Below are 21,907 nucleotides of genomic sequence, written 5' to 3' on the forward strand. Positions count from 1 at the left end.
TTACTGTGTTACATATTGCATGGAAAAGAAAAAGAAAAATTAAATGTATAAAAATCTAAATTTAAGAGGGGGGGGGGGGGGGGCTTTCATGAATTCTTGCACCTGGGCCCTGAGGTTTATAGTTACGCCTTCTTGAACCATAATGATGTTTTTTTTTTCTGTAACTTTGGTATGTGGCACAAACACTCAGCACTATTAGATATTTACTAAATAAGTCTGACACATTTATCAGAGGTTGAAAATAAACAACTTTACCAAGCGCAAGGCATGTGACAGCCCTCACCACGTGATCCGCCCCGCCTGTCACATGACCACCAGTCAGCTGATCCCCACCGGCAGAAGTATTGCTCAATGGCTATTTAAAGTTGCTGTGTCGAGTGCGTAGTTTCTGTACCTCCTCCGCCATGTACGAGCTGGGCTGTTTGGTCGTATTGCTGCTGGCTGCCTGGTGCAGGCCGGGGGGCGCAGACACTCCCGCCAATTGCACCTTCCCAGAAGTTGAGGGCACCTGGGTGTTTAATGTTGGGCAAGGGAATGGCGGGGTACGGGACAACAGCATCGATTGTTCGCAGATGGGTAAGTGTTGGGTGGGTAGGCGGAGCAGGAAAGTTCACTAAGACAGTGTCCTCTTCATACGGGCTCGGGATGAGACTTTAATAGCAGAAAAAAATTGTGTCACAGATCTGTAACTCACTGCTGTTCTATCTGCTTGTGCGTGCGTGTGTGTATATATATATATATATATATATATATATATATACACACGAGATCTCTGTAATAGTGTGTGTCTGCAATCATTTTATCTGCATATTTAAAGGTATTAGGGACAATAGAAAGTTTGTTCTACTGCTTCTGGCAACTTTCAGTAAACGCTGTTTAGTTACTAAGGATTGAGTAAAAAAAAAAACCTTAGATATTTCCCCTTTTCAGAGTATTATTTTGTAGCCTTTAAAAGCTAGAGAACATTGGCACATTGGGTAGGAATCTGTTGCAACAGGCTGGTAACCAAGGGGTTAAATGATAGGCAATAAAGAATTCTTGTGAGTAAAGTGATGAAAAACAGCTCTCTGACATCAGTTATTCAGGGACTTTTTTTGTTAAGTATATGTGGAAGATTTCAACGTTTCCTCTTGTACTTGTGAGAACAAAAGTTTTGAAAGTGAAACTACTGAGCAGAAACGATAAGCTTTGAGGACATTATGAAGGACATTTTATCACTTGACTAATTTGATCAGTAAGATTGTGAGCAAGCTTTATAATAAAATAAAAAAATGCAACATGAAGTTCTTTGCCATTGATTGCTAGTCTACTTCAATTGAGCAATTAACATATTTTTCCTCCTCAGCTCCCAAAAAAATTGCACATAGAAGGCGAATTATAATCTATCTTATTCATGCTGAACGCCACTTGCCTGCGCTAGACATGCACAATTTAGTACCACGTGTGCAAAGAGCTGGTGCCTATATAGTTTTCATGCACAGCGGCCTATTTATCATATGTCTAGTCGGACCTGATCCGACAGTGCGAATCAGGTCCGACAGACATCGTTGAATGCGGAGAGCAATACGCTCTGTATTCAGCATTGCACTATCAGCTCTTGTGAGCTGCTGGTGCAACGCCACCCCCTGCGGACTCGCGGCCAATTGGCCACCAGCAGGGGGTGTCAATCAACCTGATCGTACTCTATCGGGTTGAATTCCGGCGATGTCTGTCTGCTCAGAGCAGGCGGACAGGGTTATGATCAGCGGTCTCGCCAGAAACACGGGGCATCAAGATAGATAGACCCCACGGTCTTGGTTTCCTCTTGTTCCAATATCTATGGGCAGAATTGGATGAACTCCAGGGAAACTAGGGTCTTTAATGGGCAAGGAAGTAAAAATGAATGTTTCACATTTCTGATTCAGCACAAAATTTAAATTGATAGGAAAAGTCAAAACAAGACTTTAGATTTAGATGCAGCATCTCATTTAAAAAAAGTTTCCAGTTTACTTCTGTTATCACATTTGCATGGTTCACTTTGTATCCTTCGTTGGCTTAATCTTGTAGGGCTCAAAGGGGTTAGGGGCATGGACATGTCTAGTACTCTATGGTAGAACTGTAACAGTTACGTTGCAAACACTGTTGTAAAACATTGATACCATAGAGTGCTAGACACATGCAGACTGCTTCTGAAGCAAAACATTAGAATACTAGTCCTAAAGCCCGTGTACACGGGCCATTTTTTTTTTTTGCAGTACAGCGGTCCCACCCCTTGCTCTCTCTGTCCCCCTCCTCGCTCTCTGCCCCCCTTCTCCCTTTTGGGCGCTCTCTCTGCCCCCCTTCTCTCTTTTGGGCGCTCTCTACAAGCCATCCCTGGGCCCCGCCCACCCTGGACAGCAGGACAGTTAGTTTGTGCAAGGCCAGGTGTTTGTCCTTGCACTGTCTCTACTGCGAATCCCCAAGGCAGAACATACAGTGATCTGAGATGTCTTCGCAGAAAATGCAGCATGTCTGCAGAAAGAACAGGATACTTGCAGGAATTGTTAGCGATTTAACTTTTCAGCGCTGCTCCACATTAGGCTGTTTTCTTCAAACAGAGCTGTTCTCTGGCTGCACTGTGCAAGTTTTCCTTATCGCAGTTCCTCCAGAGCAACGTGCTGTTTGAAGTAAACAGTCAAATATGCAGTAGTGCTGCAAAGTAGCAGTGCATTAATTGACTGGCTCTCAAGATCATTTCAAGCAGTCCCCTAGCTTTTCACAGTCTGCAAAACTGTTTTCTGAATGTAAAATGTTCGTATAAGCAAAATGCAGAGTATGTCTGCAGCTAATTTGCAATGCAATTTTCAACTACTGCACTATATTATAAAACTTTAAATATTGCTTTATTCTCCAGTTAACTAACACATTACAATTGAACTGGTGCTTTAGTGTAACTGCCTAATTTAAAATTGAATTTTATTTAAAAATGACCTGCAGAAAGTTTTTCACTAAAAAAAATCTCATCGCAGAAAGTGAAAAAAAGTTCTGCCTCTGGGCTGCGAATGATAATTTCGGAAAAACACACTTGGCCTTTTATATTATAGGATAAGTAAATTTTGGAAATGTAAAATATGCTGCATCGGAATCGTGAATGTGTTTTTTAGCTTTACTGTCTGTTTATGGTGTTTTTTTTTTACCTACTTTGTTCTTAGGATTATGTGCAATGCATAAACTATATGTGGAACCTCGTTACTCACACACACACACACACTATTGCAGGCAGTGACATATACTGCTCAAGATATGAGGTTGTCTAGTACAGGGCTTGATATACATAGTAGTTAGCCACTGACTCCTAAATTTTACCCCTGGCTTCTTCATTTTTGGGTTGCTCTCCATATATCTATAGACAAATCCTACGGACTCCTAAATTTTAAATAGATTTCTCAACCGCTGGCTTAGTATGCTCTTGCAAATAAGACAGATATATCCATCCCTCTCTCTATCTCAATCAAAAAAATTTTAAAAAGATGGATAGCGCTTTTACTACCCATTCCCCAACATTGTTATATTAAAATACATTTTTTTTTTTTTGTAACCTTTTAAACCTCTAAATGTCTGCCTGTTTCTAAGCCACTACAGACAGCCTCTTATCACATGCTTTTCTCAACAAGACTGCTAATTCATGTGGGCTATATAGATAACATTGTGCTCATGCCTATGGAGTTGTAGCTGACCTCACTAATTGGCTAAAATGCAAGTCAATAGCTAATAGTCATGTGATCATTAGAGAATGACTAATAGAATTAGATACAAAAGTAATCAGAGGTAAAAAGTATATTAATATAACCATGTTGGCTGTGCGAAACTGGGGAATGGGTAATAAAAGGATTTATCTTTTTAAACAATAAAAAAATGTGGAGGTCACGGTCCCTTTAACTTTAAAGCCCCCTTTTTTTGGGGGGGGGGGGTATAACCTATTAATATAAACTCTTCACATTAGTTTCTAAAATAACCTTGCTCATTTTTATATCTTCGTCCCTTCGTTGATTCTCATGTGTATACTGTAATTTAACAATGATCAACACTAAGCATTGGGGTACGTTAAAGGGACACTGAACCCAAATTTTTTCTTTTGTGATTCAGATAGAAAGTTGCTTAAAATGTCATCCTCTAATTTACTCCTATTATCAAATTTTCTTCATTCTCTTGGTATAATTATTTGAAATGTAAGTTTAGATGCCGGACCATTTTTGGTTAACAACCTGGGTTGTTCTTGCTGATTGGTGGATAAATTCATCCACCAATAAAAAAAGTGCTGTCCGGAGTGCTGAACCAAAAAAGCTTAGATGCCTTCTTTTTCAAATAAAGATAGCAATAGAATGAAATAAATTGATAATAGGAGTAAATTAGTAAGTTGCTTAAAATTGCATGCTCTCTCAATCATGAGAGAAAAAAGTTGTGTTCAGTGTCCCTTTGAGTTTAAACTATGCAGCTTTTTTTGTTTACTGAATTCCCTAGCTTTTACAATCCTGCCAAACTAAATGTCTACTACCTTTACAAGAGATTAGAAAGATATGTAAGTTTTTGCCTTGCATTTTGCAAGGTTGGTTGCTTTGAAGAGTATAGTCTTCCTCAAGTGTTGGCATACAGCATTTCTTAAGTTAGTGACTGGCTTTAAAATTTGTAATCTGCAGAATGCCGAGTGCTCTTAATGCCTCTTCTCTCAAGCAGAAAAACTAATGGTTTTGCTTGGAAATATGCCCAGTATTTACTTTTGCCACCTTAAACTTGTTGCAAACATTTTACTCCTCCTATGTGCTCAGAACATTTATACCAATATAACATGCAACTAGAGTACTAGCTATGTAATATGTCCCTGTGTTGGTGATGCTTACAGAATTGGAACCCCCATCTCAAATACTCAAAGGACATGGAACCCTTGGGGATTGTAATGTTTATGTATAACCATATTTATTTTATTTGCCCCCCTTTTTACAGTAATTAAACTGGGAAATATGGATTTTTTTTTTTTTAATTTTGAATTGGCAAGTTCAATCTGCACTTTTTAGTGGGTGCACCACCCAGGTATCTTTACTGACCACCCATCTAAAATTTTAGCCAATATTAAAAAAAAATATTAATGTTCAATTTTTATTGCACAAATGATCATTAAAGGGGCAGTCAACACTTGCGGTAACATTATGCGATATTGAAAAATAAAAAACTAAGATCCGCATGCAGCATAGCCCTTTTGCCTTGCCTACTTGCTTCTTGTACTAATCGCCGTCGATAACTTCTCTAATACCAAGTATATATGGCAGCCGAACTCACCCCACTGTTATGTAGCTACCTTCTTCAAATGATCAGCAAATCAGAATCCAATCCTCGGTCAGAAATTGCATGCGCATATTTACCTGGTATTAGAGAAGTTATCGACGGTGATTAGTACAAGAAGCAAGTAGGCAAGGCAAAAGGGCTATGCTGCATACGGATCTTTGTTTTTTATTTTTCAATATCGCATTATGTTACCGCTGTAGTGTTGACTTTCCCTTTTAAATACATTCTGTTAAATTATGCAGTTAATTTTTGCTTTGGATAGCAGAAAATTATATATTAGAAAATATTACACTGCCCACTCGGCTACTTAATGCCACCCAGCTGACATTTTTTTGTGAACAACACTGACCTAGAAACATAGACTTTGACGATAAATAAGAACCAAAGATGCCCATCAAGTCTACCCATATTACATGTTAGTTTTCTTGGCCTTATGCATGTCCCTGGCATTTCTTTGTTTATTATCCCTGTGTTTACTACCTTTTGTCTATTCAATTAATGCACTCTTTCTGTGTTTAAAAAAAAAAAAAAAAAAAAAAAAAATCCTCACATTTTACACTGGAATTATATTACCGCAATACTGTCATTGTCCAGATTAAAATATTTGGCCTGAAAATGAACTCCCTGGTAAGTAATACCCTAGTGAACTCTTCATCCTTGGAGATGACAAGTTGCCCAAGTAAAACGGTTGTATTCTGCATCTAATTTTAAGTTTTCAGCTTGGGTCTTTTTTTTTTTTTTTTTTTTTTTTTTTTTTTATGCAATAGTTTATACTGTTGCCTTTCTCTAGTTGTCTGCACATGTAAATCATACTTTCATACGGAGATACATTTACAAACCCTCTATTTCCTTTTATAATCCTAATGCAAGATGTAGCCAAAACGGGCAGAAAAGTAGTGCTTGCTGGGATAAAAGGCACAAGTCTAACTTGACTTTTAGGGCCACATTCATCAAATCACAAGGAGGGAACCCGTCTGCCTGTAAATACACAAGTATTTATAAAACGCAGAACTAGCATGTTTTGGGTGTTTGCACTCTGCCACCAGAAGTCAGATCCCCTGTTTCACTTGTAGCCTTGCAAGGCTCTGTGCAGTTTAGAATAGTGTATCGTATAACCGCTGTGTGTGTGTGACCTATTACCTTCATAAGCTTTGTATATCCTGCCAGTGATATAAAGGAACTCCTAGAATTGCTTTAATCCTTTGAGATAGACTTGAGAGCTGCATATAAAAAATTTATTGTGAGGGGCTAGAATTTTTGTGACCCTTGAACAAATTGTCACTATACGACCAAGTTAGAGATGGGCCCCAACTATACACAGCCACAAATGTTAATGTCAGATTTTATTCTTTATGCTTGCAACAGCCATCGCATTGTTACTTAACCACAGTTCCAATTTTTTTTTTTTTCTCTCTAGTCTGTGATATTTATATACAGAGGAATCTAAATTATTAGGAAGTAAAGGTTTGTAGCTCCCTGGCTGAAAGGAATGGTCAAACCCTGTAATAGACGTTTGAAAATGGAATTCCTTGGTTTTGGGGTAAACCACGGTTATTCACATTTTATGCACTTAAGGCTTTCGAATAGCTTCACCAAGACTGAGATCTATTTGTTGATAAATGTATATAGTGCTAACTTCTAATTGCAATGGAATTCTACAATGGTGGTATTCTGACCAAAACATACACTTGATGTAACACTATAATAGAGAAAATGTAAAAATCTAAAGGTAGATAAAATAAAAATATATATATTTTATTTTAGGTCCAGTTGAAAGGAAAATCATTGTCACTCTTAAAAAGCTAAATATTGCTGAAGATGAGCATGGAAATCTTGGAACATTTACACTAATCTACAATCAAGGATTTGAAGTCACCATAAATAACTACAAGTGGTTTGCTTTTTTTAAGGTTTGTGTCTGTTCATAGAAAAGTATGAAAGGATCACTGCATTGCCAAGAAAGTCTAGGGTGCATGTAGGGACAAACTAGGAACACAATAATAGTGAAGCTTATGTGGGCACAATGTATTAACCAGGTGCACTCACATGCCATAAAGGTCTATATTGCCCATCAGTTTGTTTTTAAGGGCGGTAGGCTTTGGCATTAGCATCTCTGGTTTACTTTTTTCAGTGGGTTATTATGAAAGAGGGGAGCCAGTCATAGTAAATTCAGCTAGTTTAACAGTATTCCATAAGAAAAATATAATTTGTAAAGGTTTTTTTTTTTTTATCAAACTTGCAGTATGAGCAGCATGGAGACAATGTCACAAGTTTTTGCCATGAGACATTCCCTGGATCACTGCATGATGTTCTTGGTCGGAACTGGGCTTGCTTTTATGGAAAAAAAGTGACTTCGTCTCCACATGAAATTGTAAACCCAGCGCCCTTCCCAAAGAAAGGCGGAAGGTAACTCATTTTTATAAGTATTTCTTTTGTTGTCATGCTGGAAATAACACTAACTCGAGTAATTTTGCAAACTATTAGCCAATATATCTTGGTGTTTGATACTATATAATTTTTTTTCTCCTCCCCTTCAGACTGTCAAACAGACTATATAGGTATAACTTAGATTTTGTGGAGCAAATAAATATGGTTCAGAAATCATGGACTGCAACAATTTATGAAGAATATGAAGGTGTTCCTATAGAAGATTTAATTAGAAAAGCAGGTGGTCGCAGTTCCAGAATTCTCAGGTAAAAAAATATACATCTCCTTGTAGAGTGTGTATGTATATATAATTGCTGGAGAAGAGGGCACTCAGATAATTATCTAGTGTTGTCTGTGCTAACAGTCCCAAATAATTATATACCACTTAGAAAAATAGAGTCCTATATTCAGTAATAAGAACCAAAGAAGGACAAGACTGCACAGGATAACACTTTAAACCAAGCGTTTATTATATAGGTGGTAAAGACACCAAGTCTGCCTTCATAAATTAATAATATATTATAGGGATGCACCGAAATGAAAATTCTGGACCGAAAATTCAGGATGATCCTGGCCGAAAACGAAACCGAAATAGTTTTTTTCTTTTTTAACTACAGTGTGTGTGTGTAGCTGAGAGAGCTTGTAGGCGGGAAAGCTCCAATAAATGGACATGGTCACTTGTACAGTAGGGCGTGATCTGCAGTGAAACTGGAGCTCTATAAGGGAGAGCGTGGTTATAGCCAGACAACAATACGAGGTGGACATGTGTTTTGTTTTTGGGTGTAGTTATCCGTGCGATGAGCGTGGCTGCACCTGATCGTCTCTCATCTTATCTCTGCCTAGTTCCTGGTTCGGGTCTCACACTGACCCGTCAGATTATATGTCCGGAGCCCCAAATGGAGTCTGCCTGTCACCTATCACCAGGACCACTGGACTTAGCTACAACCTTACGTGCAAGGTGGTTATAGAAAGTTACTGTGCTTTTTTGTTTACACTGTCTGGTGGGTGCTAATTTCTACCAACTGTGTGCGAGCTTGGGGCTTATGCTTATAAAGTGTGCACGCATATTTGCCTCAGGCGAATAGAATGTCTACGCACAAGAGGCTGATGTATGAGCACTGTATATAAGGCTTAAAGATATTCACTGTGTGTGTGCTTAGGGCTGTGTCTGATAATATCAAGTGTTTATAAACATGTTACTTATCCTCCTTTGATATTTGTATTCACTATTCAGAACTTTGGTTTCCTTCTCTGCTGGTTTCAAATATCATCATGTAATGGTACTTATGTGTGTGCTCTGTGTACCATGCCAAAGCTGTGCTGCTCACCTTATGCTAAGGATAGACATGTAACTCAATAGAACAGGGGAGGGCTGTACATTTTTAGCAATTTTGGTCCTCTTTGGGCCGAAATTGGAATTGCACATTTTTGGCGGCCCAAATTTTGGTGCATCACTAGTATTATTCTTTATTTAGTTCTGTGTAACAGAATCAGATTTAACAGTTTTTGTTTTGTTACCAATTATCAAAATAAAGTATAGTCCTAGAAAACTATATTATTATATACAAAACAGTAAGTCAAGTAATGAACTCAAACAGCAGCTCTAGGCTGGCATCAAATTTAAAATATGCTACACAATCATTTTGCCGAAAATAAAAGGCAAAAAAAACGAAAACCGAAATAACAAAAAATGCTATTTTTGGCCGAAACTTTCTGTGGCCGAAATTTCGGTGCATCCCTAATATATTATATACCAGATACAAGGTGAATCAGATGATAGTATGTCATACAATTCAACCATTATCCCCTACATGCTAGCATGTATAAAGCTGGCCAGCTAACAGTCCATGTTTGAAACCGGGCACATAGTGTCAAAACACGTTCCGGTAAAAAATAGAGTAGGTACCGTCCCTTTTCTCTGCTACAGTCCAGGCACTCTGTGTAAATACACGCAATATGCAAGACTGGTCTCCTATATACCCAAACAGGCCTGAAACAGATTTTCCAGCTGAGCAGTGTACTCGGATGCTACTTGCTGAGAGGATACTACCGGTTGCAAGACTTAAACCGTACAACTTACCTTCACCTTTCTTAGTTTCATGGGGTAGATGCCATAGAAGGAATGTAGCCTCCTTGTCACTAATCTGATAAGTCAGATATAGATTTATGTTATTGCTGAGTCTGCGGGCAAATTCGTAGAAAAGCTCAATAGCAATAACAGAAATCTAAATCTGACTTATCAGATTAGTGACAAGGAGGCTACATTCCTTGATTTAAAGATTACTTTAAACAATGGCATGTTACAAACCAAAGTTTATCGTAAAGAGACCGCAACTAACAGTCTGTAGCATGCATCTAGTAACCTCACAATTGCTTTAGAAATGTATATCAAAGTATAAAATGAACTAACAGAATAAGGTTGTTGTATGACGTTTTAATAACCCTTTAAGATATAGTAACAAGGTAACAGAATCGGTATTTGAACACCACTAGTAGTGGTAACATTACACATCTGACAAAGCCTCAAGTCCAACCCAGAAAGGGGAGGGTCGAAACGCGTAATAGTGCAGAATTATATAACCTTTTAGCGCAATCATTATAAAACAAAATTTCCCCTTTGAAGTTAAAAAAAAAAAAAAAAAACCCTGCTGTTTTACAGACTCGTTCTCTGTGATCTGCTGAGCGGGTCTGTTTTTTTTCTAACAGCACATCGGGCCAGCTGTATAGTCACAGCCCGGCCCGACCGCGCCATAGCACTAAGTGCAGCTCGCTCCTGCTCTGTCTGTGCTATGTCGCGGTCGGGCCGGGCTGTGACTATACAGCTGGCCCGATGTGCTGTTTGAAAAAAACAGAGCGGGTCTGTAAAACAGCAGTTTTTTTTTAATTCAAAGGGGAAAGTTTGTTTTATAAAGATTGCGCTAATATGTTATATAATTCTGCACTATGTGCAGAGTTATATAACATTATTTTTAATGTTTACTGACACTTTAAGTCTTGCAACCGGTAGTATCCTCTCAGCAAGCAGCATCTGAGTACACTGCTCAGCTGGAAAATCTGTTTCAGGCCTGTTTGGGTATATAGGAGACCAGACTTGCATCTTGCATGTATTTACACTGAGTTCCCGGATGGTAGCAGAGAAAAGGGATGGTACCTACTATTTTTTTTTTTTTTTTTTTTTTTTTACCGGAGCGTGTTTTGACACTATGTGCCCGGTTTCAAACATGGACTGTTAGCTGGCCAGCTTTATACATCCTAGCATGTATGGGGTAATGGTTGAATTGTATGACATTGTGATGTACTATCATCTGATTCACCTTGTATCTGGTATATAATATATTATTTTATGAAGGCAGACCTGGTGTCTTTACCACCTATATAATAAACGCTTGGTTTAAAGTGTTATCCTGTGCAGCCTTGTCCTTCTTTGGTTCTTATTACTGAATATAGGACTCTATTTTTCTAAGTGGTGTGTGTATATAAATTTCCACCCCCTCAAGGACATGGTGACGGACTAAACTTAAAACACCTTGATTTGTATATAAAATGTTTTTGCACAATGAAACCACTTTGCAATATATATATATATATATATTATTTTTGTCCCCCTTTTCATGTAATTAACTCAAACAAAATGCATCCTTCTGACTTCTCAAAGCTAAATCTGACCTATTTGGCTTTAACTGATAACTGCAATTAAATGCATTTTACACTAACGTTATGACCATAGCTAGCCTTATAGTCTGTTGGCTAAAGTCTAGATTGGCTTCTTCCAAATTAAGTAAAATGGTGGGTGGCGTTTGGATATTACAAAATAATTGCATAAAAAACTTTGTAAAAACATTGACTTGGCTGATAACCATAATGGTAGCACATTGCTGGAGAATGTTAATTTATTTTTAACATCTTCTGAATTAGACCCTAAGGTAGAACTGACTGTTACTACTTAAGTTATAAGATGATTATGGAGTACTGTTTTATAATTTGATTGTGGTGTGTGTGTGTGTGGTTTTTTTTTTTTTTTTTTTTTTTTTTTTTTTTTCGGTTCACGTTCCAGTATACCCAGGCCAGCACCAATGCCCTCAGATGAAAAGTACAAAGGTCTTCCAGAAGCTTGGGATTGGCGAAATACTTTTGGCGTGAACTTTGTCAGTCCTGTTAGGAATCAAGGTAAAGTTCCTATTGTAAAAAATACAATTACAGTACATTGTAGTTTAAAAAGACTAATGTACAAATCACACGTTTTAAGCTATGAAAACCTACAGAAATGATGTGCAGGTGTTTACATTTTATGACTAAAAATGAGAAACTGCAGATTCGAACAGATTGGAATAGGCCAATGGCCTGCAGTGTTCTCCCCAGGACCTTTGTAGTGGGTGACTTTACGGACCCCCCGGCTAACATTTATGCCAATATTAAGCTGGCTAGTTAATAACTGTTTCCAATATTTGTTGGTCAAATTATCATTTAATCAATGTATTTTAAATGATTAAATGTGTTCTTTAGATAGCTTAACATGTTTAAATGTCAAAACATTACTATATTGAATAGTATACAGTGCCCCCACCTGGCTACTTCCTAATGCCACCCGGCTGGTAATCTTTTCTGTGGAGAACTGACATGTACCCAAGGTGGCACATAACACAATTTTGTTGGCCATCACCATACTGCCTGCTACACTACACATCCCTGCAAAAGCAAAATATATGCTTTGTTAGGTTTTTAGGCATTCGTGTCAATAGTGGTGGTTTTATTTAAAAAAAATAATTACAGGATTATGTCTAGTTTAGACAATCTTTAAAAAGATCCCCCCCCCTCTCTGTTCCTCTAGGATCATGTGGAAGTTGCTATTCGTTTGCTACAATGGGAATGCTGGAATCTAGACTTCGTATCCAGACCTATAACAATCAGACCCCAATATTAAGTCCCCAGCAAATTGTCTCATGCAGCAATTACTCACAAGGTAAACTTTCATATTAAAAACCTATATCTAGTGTTTGTTTTTTTGGTGTGATCTTTAAAAACATTGACTTATACCCAATAGTATGCAACTTTACACATATAATACAAATATTATACATTTTTATTAATTGCAAAAACTTTTTTTTCTTTCTTCTCCAGGTTGCGATGGTGGCTTTCCTTATCTTATTGCAGGCAAATATGCTCAAGACTTTGGTATAGTAGAAGAGACCAACTTTCCTTACCTTGGCAGAGATTCACCCTGCACTCTTAAGGATGACTATTATAAATATTACACTGCAGAGTACCATTATGTTGGGGGTTTTTATGGAGGTTGCAATGAAGCCTTTATGAAGTATGAGCTAGTTTTGGGAGGCCCAATAGCCGTAGCATTTGAGGTGTATAGTGACTTCATGCACTATAAAGGGGGTATTTACCACCATACCGGACTTCAGGATAAATTCAATCCATTTGAGTTAACAAATCATGCAGTGCTTTTGGTGGGTTATGGTACCGACTCCAAAACTGGAGAGAAGTATTGGACTATTAAAAATAGCTGGGGGGAGTCATGGGGAGAAAATGGTTACTTTAGAATACGCAGAGGCACAGATGAATGTGCCATTGAAAGTATAGCTGTTTCTGCAATGCCTATTCCAAGAATGTAGTTTAATGCTGCAAAGTTGCTTTTTCTTAAAGAAGGGAACAAAATCTTTAACGGGTTACCCTCAACTTGCACTAAATTTGAATTGTCTAAATTCCCCTCCTCCCCCCAACACACACACACACACACCTTCATACCCAACTCCATATGATAAATCATAGCCTACATATCAAGCTGTTAGACTGCTACATCATTTACCAAAATAAATATTATGTCAAAGGAACTTTAAGAATGCTGGTAACCTTTAGTAAACAATAGTTATTTTCTTCAGTTTACACAGATTTTCCTTAGTATTAGGGTTCAGGAATATAATTGTTGGAAGTTTAAAATCTCTTTTTTGTACAATAAAGCATTCTACATAACTTCTAATGCTAGGTATTTGTGGAAATAATCCAAATACAGTAAAACTTAAAAAATTCATCTTTAAATGGAAAAAGAAATCTGCCATGGTAAACTCACTAAATACTTCCTTCCAGACCGATCTAGCTCTCATTAGAAATTGTGTGTGCAACAAACTGCAGGTACCAGTTTAAGACCCAGGGTCATAGTTATCCCTTGTCAAGTAATGCTTACCTGCAACTACCAGGTCTGGGAATATACCTGATGTCTTCTACCTCAGAAGATGTAGTGTCTTGTACATGAAAACTACAGAAATGAATACAACTGGTGCTGGATTATTATAGATTGAAGCACCCTAGCAGTTATAACAAATTATGCACTTTGTGTCACTGTACTTGATTGATGGGACTCTAACCTACAATCTGGCACGCTCCAACATTTTGCCAAAACATTATCTTTTGATGTATTGGTTATGCCAGTGGGATAAAGGTAACTTTAATATTCTTGTCTTGCAAAGGGATATTAAACACTTTATATCAAAAAAATACTAAATGTTATTTTCCCATTAGGCAAACTCTATAACCTAGTCTTTGTGCAGCAATATCAAGAAAAACTTGACTGCAGTTTTACTTTACGGCACACTAGAGTGCGAGAAGCATAAATGCAAGAGGTGTTTAATATCCCTTTTGTCAGAAATTTCGGGAAGGTTTAAATCCAAATGGCCATGTCTTGGGATCTAACCTTCATTTGTAGGCTGTGAACACATTTGAGAGCTTGGGGGGGAGGGGTGCTGATCTGGAAATCGGCCTTTAAAAAAAAAAAAAAAAAAACACAAACTAAGTTACAGTATCTGTGCGTGCTTTGTCAAGTATATGAAAAAAATGTTGGTTTTTTTCTGAGCACTTAAAATATTTGTCAAAGGGACATTAAGCATCTGCCTTAATCATTTTAATCAGGGAATTTTTTGAATGTGTCTTTGTATTGTAATTGATTTTTTTTTTTTGTATTGCAGAAATGCTAAATAAAATCTTGTGTTTACTTTTTTTTTTTTGTGAAATGCCTTTTGGACTACTAGAATCATTGCATAGACAATTGGCACATCTAAGCAGAATTCTATGGCTTAACTTTTATGAAATTTGAAGATTTTTAATCTTTTATCACTTAAATGAATATTGCTTTTTTCCCTGGAAATGAGCCTTACTTAGCAGCAAATAAAATGTATCTTCTGCTGATGAGAACTAAAGTTCAAAACAGAAGTGGTTTTGTTTTTGCTGCACCTACCCTATAACAGGATTGCTGTGGTTAAAGTGACTTGTAAACTTGCAATTTATGATGAAAGAAAGTTTGTTCTATGTGTAAGCCAATCTATATATAATCTTATGAGTTCATTTTTTAGAATCCAAATTGTCACCATTTTTAGAGTCACAAGTATTGTGATCCCTCGCTTGTAGGTTTTTTTTGTTTGTTTTTTTTCCTCTCCCTCTTTGCAACTCGGTGGGTGACTTGAAAAATAGCCCACCAGCTCTACAGATCACAGAAGAAAAGATTGGAAATACTAAAGGGGGTGGAGAGAAGCTACATCATAGGGCAGGTAATAAAACTATTTAGAAAGGAAAATAACTTTCAAAAGACTGAGCTTTACATTCTAATAACATTAACCCCTTTGATGCGCATGACAACCTATTGTCATGCACATCCATTTCCCAGTGCAGATGACTATGTATCGTCCTCATGTGGGTCTCTTGTCCAATCTGTATCCTGGAGACCCCCTGCACTGGAGAGGGGAAAGAAGACTAGTGTCTCCCTTCACATTGCTGCCTCTTCCTGGTTGGCAGTGTGAAGGCACCACCTGCGTTGTGATGTAATCAAAGTTGGCTGGGACCTGCCTGTTACAGCAGGGAGTTGTGAGGGCTGGTGGAAGGGCCTTACAAGCCCGTAACTCAGTCCCCCAGGTTGCTTACAGGGACAAGTGCTTTTTCAAATGAGTAGTCTTGTTTGTCACACTCCCAGATGATTACCATAACAATGACAAAATATAGCATGGGAGATTGTCATATGGTAATAATGATAAAGTGATATAGTGTAGTGAGGCGCCAATGTAGCAAAGTTTAAAATCTAAATTCAAAAGTCTTAGTTTCTGTGTTAACTTACTGTTACGTTAGAGCCTCACTACTCTATCACTTTGTATCCTTTTTTTTATTTTCACTATCAAGGAAGGAGAAGTCTCTTGTGAGCAGCTTAAAGGGACACTGAACCCAAATTTTTTTTTTCTTTTGTGATTCAGAGCATAACGTTTTAAGCAACTTTCTAATTTACTCTTTCTTCATTCTCTTGGTATCTTTATTTGAAATGCAGGAATGTATATGTTTAGATGCTGGCCCATTTTTGGTGAACAACCCGGGTTGTCCTTGCTGATTGGTGGATAAATTCATCCACCAATAAAAAGTGCTGTCCAGAGTTCTGAATAAAAAAAACTTGGATGCCTTTTTCAAATAAAGACAGCAAGAGAACAAAGAAATTGATAATAGGAATAAATTAGAAAGTTGCTTAAAATGGCATGCTCTATCTGAATCACAAAAGAGGAAAATTTGGGTTCAATGTCCCTTTAAGAGTGAAGTTTTAGTTTTTGCGCTGCACTTTTAAGCATACAGCACAAAATTGCAGCAGCACCACTGATCTTCAAAAGAATCTATTTTCCACAAGGTGGGAGCAAGTATTAAAAGAACAACGTTTCGGGTTACAAACCCTTAGTCATGTTCATACAAAATGTGCATATCTAAGTCTACATAAATACCTATAGGCAGGTAAAACCACACCTCTTCAATTAACATTTTAATTACACATAATTTCCTAACTCTACTGACCTCTAGTGGCCTACACCTATAACAATAAAAAATTCTAAAGTTAAAAACACATCAACACAAATGTCAAAGATCTAAACTCCAGAATAACAAAGTGTAAGAAAATAAACTTTTCATTTAAATTTTCCCAACATATTAATATTCACTGTTTGCACTTTTAAGCATAGTAATGAGATCCTGGCAGTAACAGTTAGCCTTATTTTGTTGCTGATGTTAGGGCTCTTAGATCGGTTTATCTGAACTAAATAAAACTGAATAAAAACTTTTAAGAATCTAAAATGGGAGAATGTGAGATTTTTTTTCTGTATAAATTGCAAGATGGTTCATAGTTAAATAGCAATAAAAGTCCAACATAATGTGAGTCAGCTGTGGTGCAAGTCTGTTTGGGGTTCTACACCAAAACCTCCATATGCACAAATGTCAAAGTTCTCAGACAGCTGCACTCACCAATCTCTTTCAAATATTCACATTTATTGGAATCTCCCAATGGTACAGAAATCAAGACAGCCGTTTCTGGCCTGTTGCTCTTAGTCATCATGTCATATAATCTGGCCCGAAACGTCTTGATTTCTGTACCATTGGGAGATTCCAATAAATATGTGAATATTTGAGATTGGTGTGTGCTGCTGTCTGAGAACTTTGACAAGATGGTTCATAGTGTCAGAAACCGTAAATGTTTTCCAATTTCAAATTTATTTTTTTTTGGTTGTAAGTTTAAAACTTATGGTGTTTTGGGAAGGTGAACAGATAAGTGGGCCAACAAAGGGTGTGTTTTTTTTTTTGTTTTTTTTTATTTTGCATTTCACATAGTGGCATTTTCCTAAATATTTTTTTTTCAAACAAGTTTTTTTCTAAAAATGCTAGGTCTGCTGAACAAAATGAGGTATAATTTGTGTGGGTCCTAAAATTGCAATGAGGGCCACAACTAATAACCGCTTTAGCAAAGGATGTTAAACCACTTTACAAGGTTACTAAAGCTGGTAACACTCTATGTTCTATTTTGAGTTTACAGCAAGCAAGGCATTGACAGCCAGACTGTATATGCTAGCAGAATTACTCGGTGTCTGTTTTCTTGATTCAGATAAAACATACCATTTTTTAAAAACTTAATTTTACTTATTACATTTTTCATTCTCTTGTTTTCCTTTGTTCAGGTATGTGCATGTGTCTGCAGTACTATATAGCAGCAGTTTTGCAACAATGGTATACATTAACAAGAGCACTAGATGGCAGCACTATTTCCTGTTATGTAGTATTCCAGACATGTGCATGTTACCTAGATATCTCTAAAATAACAAGAGAACAAAGCAATTGTATTCTCTACCTGAATGAATGAGAAATTTAGTATTTTATGTCCCTTTAACATCCTCATTTAAATAAATGTTTGATTAAAATGTAGTATTCCTGTGATCCGGATGGATTACTTATGCTACTTGTAGCTCAGAAAAGTGAGTTTTCTGTGGCTAGCTTACAAAGGAATGTACTGTTTAATACATTGTTGTGCTATGATACATCTTTTTTCCTTCTTAATGAGTCCACGGCTTCATTCCTTTCTGTTGGGAAATACTGAACCTGGCCACCAGGAGGAGGCAGACACCCCAGCCAAAGGCTTAAATACCTCTCCCACTTCCCCCAGTCTTTAGTCACAGGAGGATGGCAGAGAAGGTTTCTGAGTTGTTCCTCTGGAGAGGTATCTGCCCTTCGAACTGGGACTGGAATTTTAAGTAGTCTTGTCAGCCTCTCCGTGAGAGAATTGACTAAAGTTAGTGTGGAGATGCAGGAAGAGTCTTTCTGCGAACCCATCCAGACTGCCTAACAGCTCCTTAAGCAATCGGTGTTAATGAGTTTCACTACCTGCTTTTTCCTCACTCAAGTCCATGTCAGGAGCGATGCTACAAGACTGTTGCCCTTCAGAGGCTGTGTTTCTGTTCCACAGCATAGATTCTGGTACGATCATTTCAATTTTTACCTATGTTAAAAATGCTGAAGACAGGGTCACAGTGTAATTCCGTTTATCAATATATTAATATATTAAAAAAAATTGTGGGGATTAATTAAATTTGATGCTTTGATCTTAGGCTGCTTTATGTGTGAGAATTATTGGACTCAGACTGTTTGTTATGCGGTGAAGAAAAAACAGGTTTTTACTTTCACTTTAAATGCTGCGTAGCTTGGTGCGCTCTCATAGCAGGGGCGGTCCTACCTTGTGCACCATGTGACCATTCACACTTTCGTTTTCTATTTCCTGACTGAGCTAGCTGTCGGAGAAGACGTTTGTTTTTCTGTTTGCCTGGGTCTGGGAGGTGGTGAGTGCCCCAACCATTGGGAGTATAAAGGTGCTGTTTTTGTGCGAAATAAAAGATTGATAGAATCAAGATTTTATTCTGTGTCCTTCTGTCATAGTGCAAGCTATAGAGGATTCTGATATTCTTGAAGGTACTCCCTTTATTCCTGTGAGGTGCATACTCATCAGTCATCTCCATCACATGCAGCTTCCCGTAGCATGCCTGATCCTCCGTCTGGAGGGAGCCTTTTACCATCACTTACCGTGCAGTTAAAGACGGCGGTGTCTGAGACCCTTAGTGCCTTGCCCTGCCAAGTGAAAGGTTAAACATAGCTCTCCTGTCCCGGGGTCATCCAGTGATTTATTGGATTTCTGTTTTTCAACTATCCAAGGATGGGTCATACTCGGGGGTAAATTTATCATGGTGTGGACAAACATGAACCGCTATAGCGAATCATTTCTGCCGCACATCGATAAATGTGTTCTTGTGAACTACTGGTGCAATGCCACCCGGTCGTATTCAATCTGACTTATTGCTGTCCACCACCACAGAGGTGGCGGACGAGTCTAAGGAGCAGCGTTCTTTGGACCGATGCTTCTTTAACTTCCGCTTTAGTTGGAACTGAAGCGGGATGGGTCGGAAGCAGCATCCGCTGCTTCATAAATCGACCCCTCAGTCTTCAGAGGGTGAACTTTCTGGATCGGAGTCTGCTACCTCTAGGCGTCCGGCTGCAGAGGAACCAGCCTTTAGGTTTAAGATTGCACACTTACATTTTCTTCTAAAGGAGGCTCTGTCTACATTAGAGGTTCCAGAGGCCAAGTTGCCTGATGAACCTTTGATCCCTAAATTAGACAAGTGTACAAGAACAGGGTAGTGCCACTAACTTTTCCTGTACCTGTAAAAATGGGAAACATTATTAAGAGAGTGGAATAGAATTGGATCTTCCTTTTCCCCTTCGTCTGCCTTTTTAATATATTATTCCCGGACTCTCAACTGGAGTTGTGGGGTTCCGTCCCTAAGGTGGATGGAGCTATTTCCACGCTAGCCATGCGTACTACTATCCCTCCTTGAGGATAGCTCGTAGTTCAGAGAGCCAATTGATTAGAAAATGGAAACTTTTCTCAGAAAAATGTTTCAGCATACGGATACTTACTTCAACCAGCAGCGTCTGTTGCCTCGGTTGCTGGAGCTGCAGCCTACTGGTGCGACTCCTTAGCAGATTTGAGCGAGGTTGAGGGTCCCCTCGACGTTATCCAAGAAAGAATTAAAGTTTTGAATTGAATTGTGATTCAAACATGCAGATTATTCACCTGAATGTTATTTCTGTTTTTTCAGTTCAGACTAGTCGGGTGCTCTGGCTGAATTCCTGGTCTGCGGACATGACTTCTAAGTCTAGACTACTTTCCCTTTTTAAGGGAAATATTTTATTTGGTCCAGGCCTGGACTCCATTATCTCAACGGTTACAGGGGGCATGGGTGCCTTCCTACCGCAGGATAAAAAGAACAAGACTAAGGGACAAGGATCTAACTTTTGTTCTGAGAAGTCCCAACGTCAGCAGTCCTCCTCTAAGCCCAAGCAAACCAAGAGCACTTGGAAGCCGGCTCAATTCTGGAATAAATCCAAGTAGAACAAGAAGCCGTCCGAGACCTAGTCGGCATGAAGGGGTGGCCCCTGATCCGTTGCTTGATCGTGTAGGGGGCAGACTGTCGCTGGTTTGACACTTGGTTCAGGGACGTGCAGGATCCATGGGTCCTGGAGGTCCTATCTCAGGGATACAAGATAGCTTTCAAATCTCAACAACCCAAGCACAGATTTCTCCTCTCAAGTCTTCAAAACCAGAAAAGAGGGAAGCCTTTCTGGGGTGCGTGCGGGATCTGTCCTACTTAGGAGTCAATGTCCCAGTTCTTATTGCAGTAAGATGTTTGGGATACTATTCAAGCCTGTCCGTGGTCCCAAAGGAGGGAATTTTCCACCCGATTCTGGACCTAAAGTGCTTAAACCAGTTTCTAAATGTCCCCTCGTTCAAGATGGAGATGAGGTCCTTCCTTCCTCTAGGTCAGGAAGGACAGTTCATGGAAACTATAGATCTGAAGGATACCTGCCTTCATGTTCCAATCCAACGGGACCAGTTCCTAAGGTTTGTTCCGGGATCAGCACTTCCAGTTCATTGCACTTCAGTTTTGTCTAGCTACTGCTCTAAGAATCTTTATAAAGGTTCTAGGGGCTCTTTTGGCCATTGCAGGAACCCGGGGTATAGCAGTAGCGTCCTACTTGAATGAAATTCTGGATCAAGCAACATCTTTTCCTCTGGTGGAGGACCATTTGGTATTCTCTCTCTACTTCGATCTCATGGATGAACTTAGACGCAATATCCATGAGGCTATTTCTATTATAGTAGCCAGGAATTGTACCCTGGTGCTTGGAATAAGAGAACTCTTTTCTAACAGACCACAGACGTTGCAAGCTAGCTTTGGCATGTTTTGCCCTCCAGACCTCCTTAAGGCCATCTGTGGCTCAGTGTATGGAGGTAATTGGTCTCATGGTGGCCAGCATGGACATAATTCCCTTTGCCAGGTTCCATCTCAGATTATTACAGCTGTGCATGCTGAGGCAGTGACAGTGATTTGGATCGGTTAACGGATTTACCTGGACAGCTGGTTGAGAGAATCTCTTGGTGGCTCTGTCCAGATCATCTGTCCCAAGGGACATCCTTTCAAAGACCATCCTGGGAGATTGTGACTACGGACGCGAGTCTCTCAGTATGGGGAGCTGTTTGGGGTGCCAAGAAGGCACAGGGCCTGTGGTCTCAGGAGGAATGCTCCCGATCAAAATTCTGGAACTTGGGGGGCATGTCCTAGCCACAGCCGGGAGAAGTCGCAAGATCGTGAAGCTCCTTCTATAAACTTTACATTTTGTCAGCTATATCTTCCCTATCCAACTATATTCACGCATAAATAGTGAACTTTATAGAATAAAAGCCAAGGAGTTGTTTGACACCACAGATTACCCTGTTTCCATCTGCAGCAAAATACTCTGAGGTAGTAAAGATCGACGGCTACGGCCTCATATTTACTTTACA

The 21,907-nt window shown here is 38.7% G+C and overlaps 1 protein-coding gene across 1 annotated transcript; it reads left to right on the forward strand.

The window, feature by feature from the left end:
- The first annotated feature begins 346 nt into the window (after positions 1-346).
- Positions 347-14,724, forward strand: CTSC (cathepsin C). The gene is made up of 7 exons (XM_053708633.1): positions 347-576; positions 7,063-7,208; positions 7,541-7,704; positions 7,836-7,991; positions 11,780-11,892; positions 12,554-12,685; positions 12,844-14,724. The coding sequence occupies exons 1-7, from the start codon at positions 405-407 to the stop codon at positions 13,344-13,346; spliced, it is 1,386 nt and encodes a 461-aa protein (XP_053564608.1). The 5' UTR covers positions 347-404; the 3' UTR covers positions 13,347-14,724.
- The last annotated feature ends 7,183 nt before the right edge of the window (positions 14,725-21,907 follow it).

This window comes from Bombina bombina, chromosome 3 (genome assembly GCF_027579735.1).
Source record: "Bombina bombina isolate aBomBom1 chromosome 3, aBomBom1.pri, whole genome shotgun sequence".
Taxonomy (NCBI): domain Eukaryota; kingdom Metazoa; phylum Chordata; class Amphibia; order Anura; family Bombinatoridae; genus Bombina; species Bombina bombina.

Bases quoted from the DNA above. Each gene is read 5' to 3' on its own strand.
- CTSC (XM_053708633.1), top strand. From the start codon at position 405: ATGTACGAGCTGGGCTGTTTGGTCGTATTGCTGCTGGCTGCCTGGTGC. The intron at 7,705-7,835 runs GTAACTCATTTT...CCTCCCCTTCAG, and splicing joins TTCCCAAAGAAAGGCGGAAG to ACTGTCAAACAGACTATATA. The intron at 11,893-12,553 runs GTAAAGTTCCTA...CTGTTCCTCTAG, and splicing joins CAGTCCTGTTAGGAATCAAG to GATCATGTGGAAGTTGCTAT.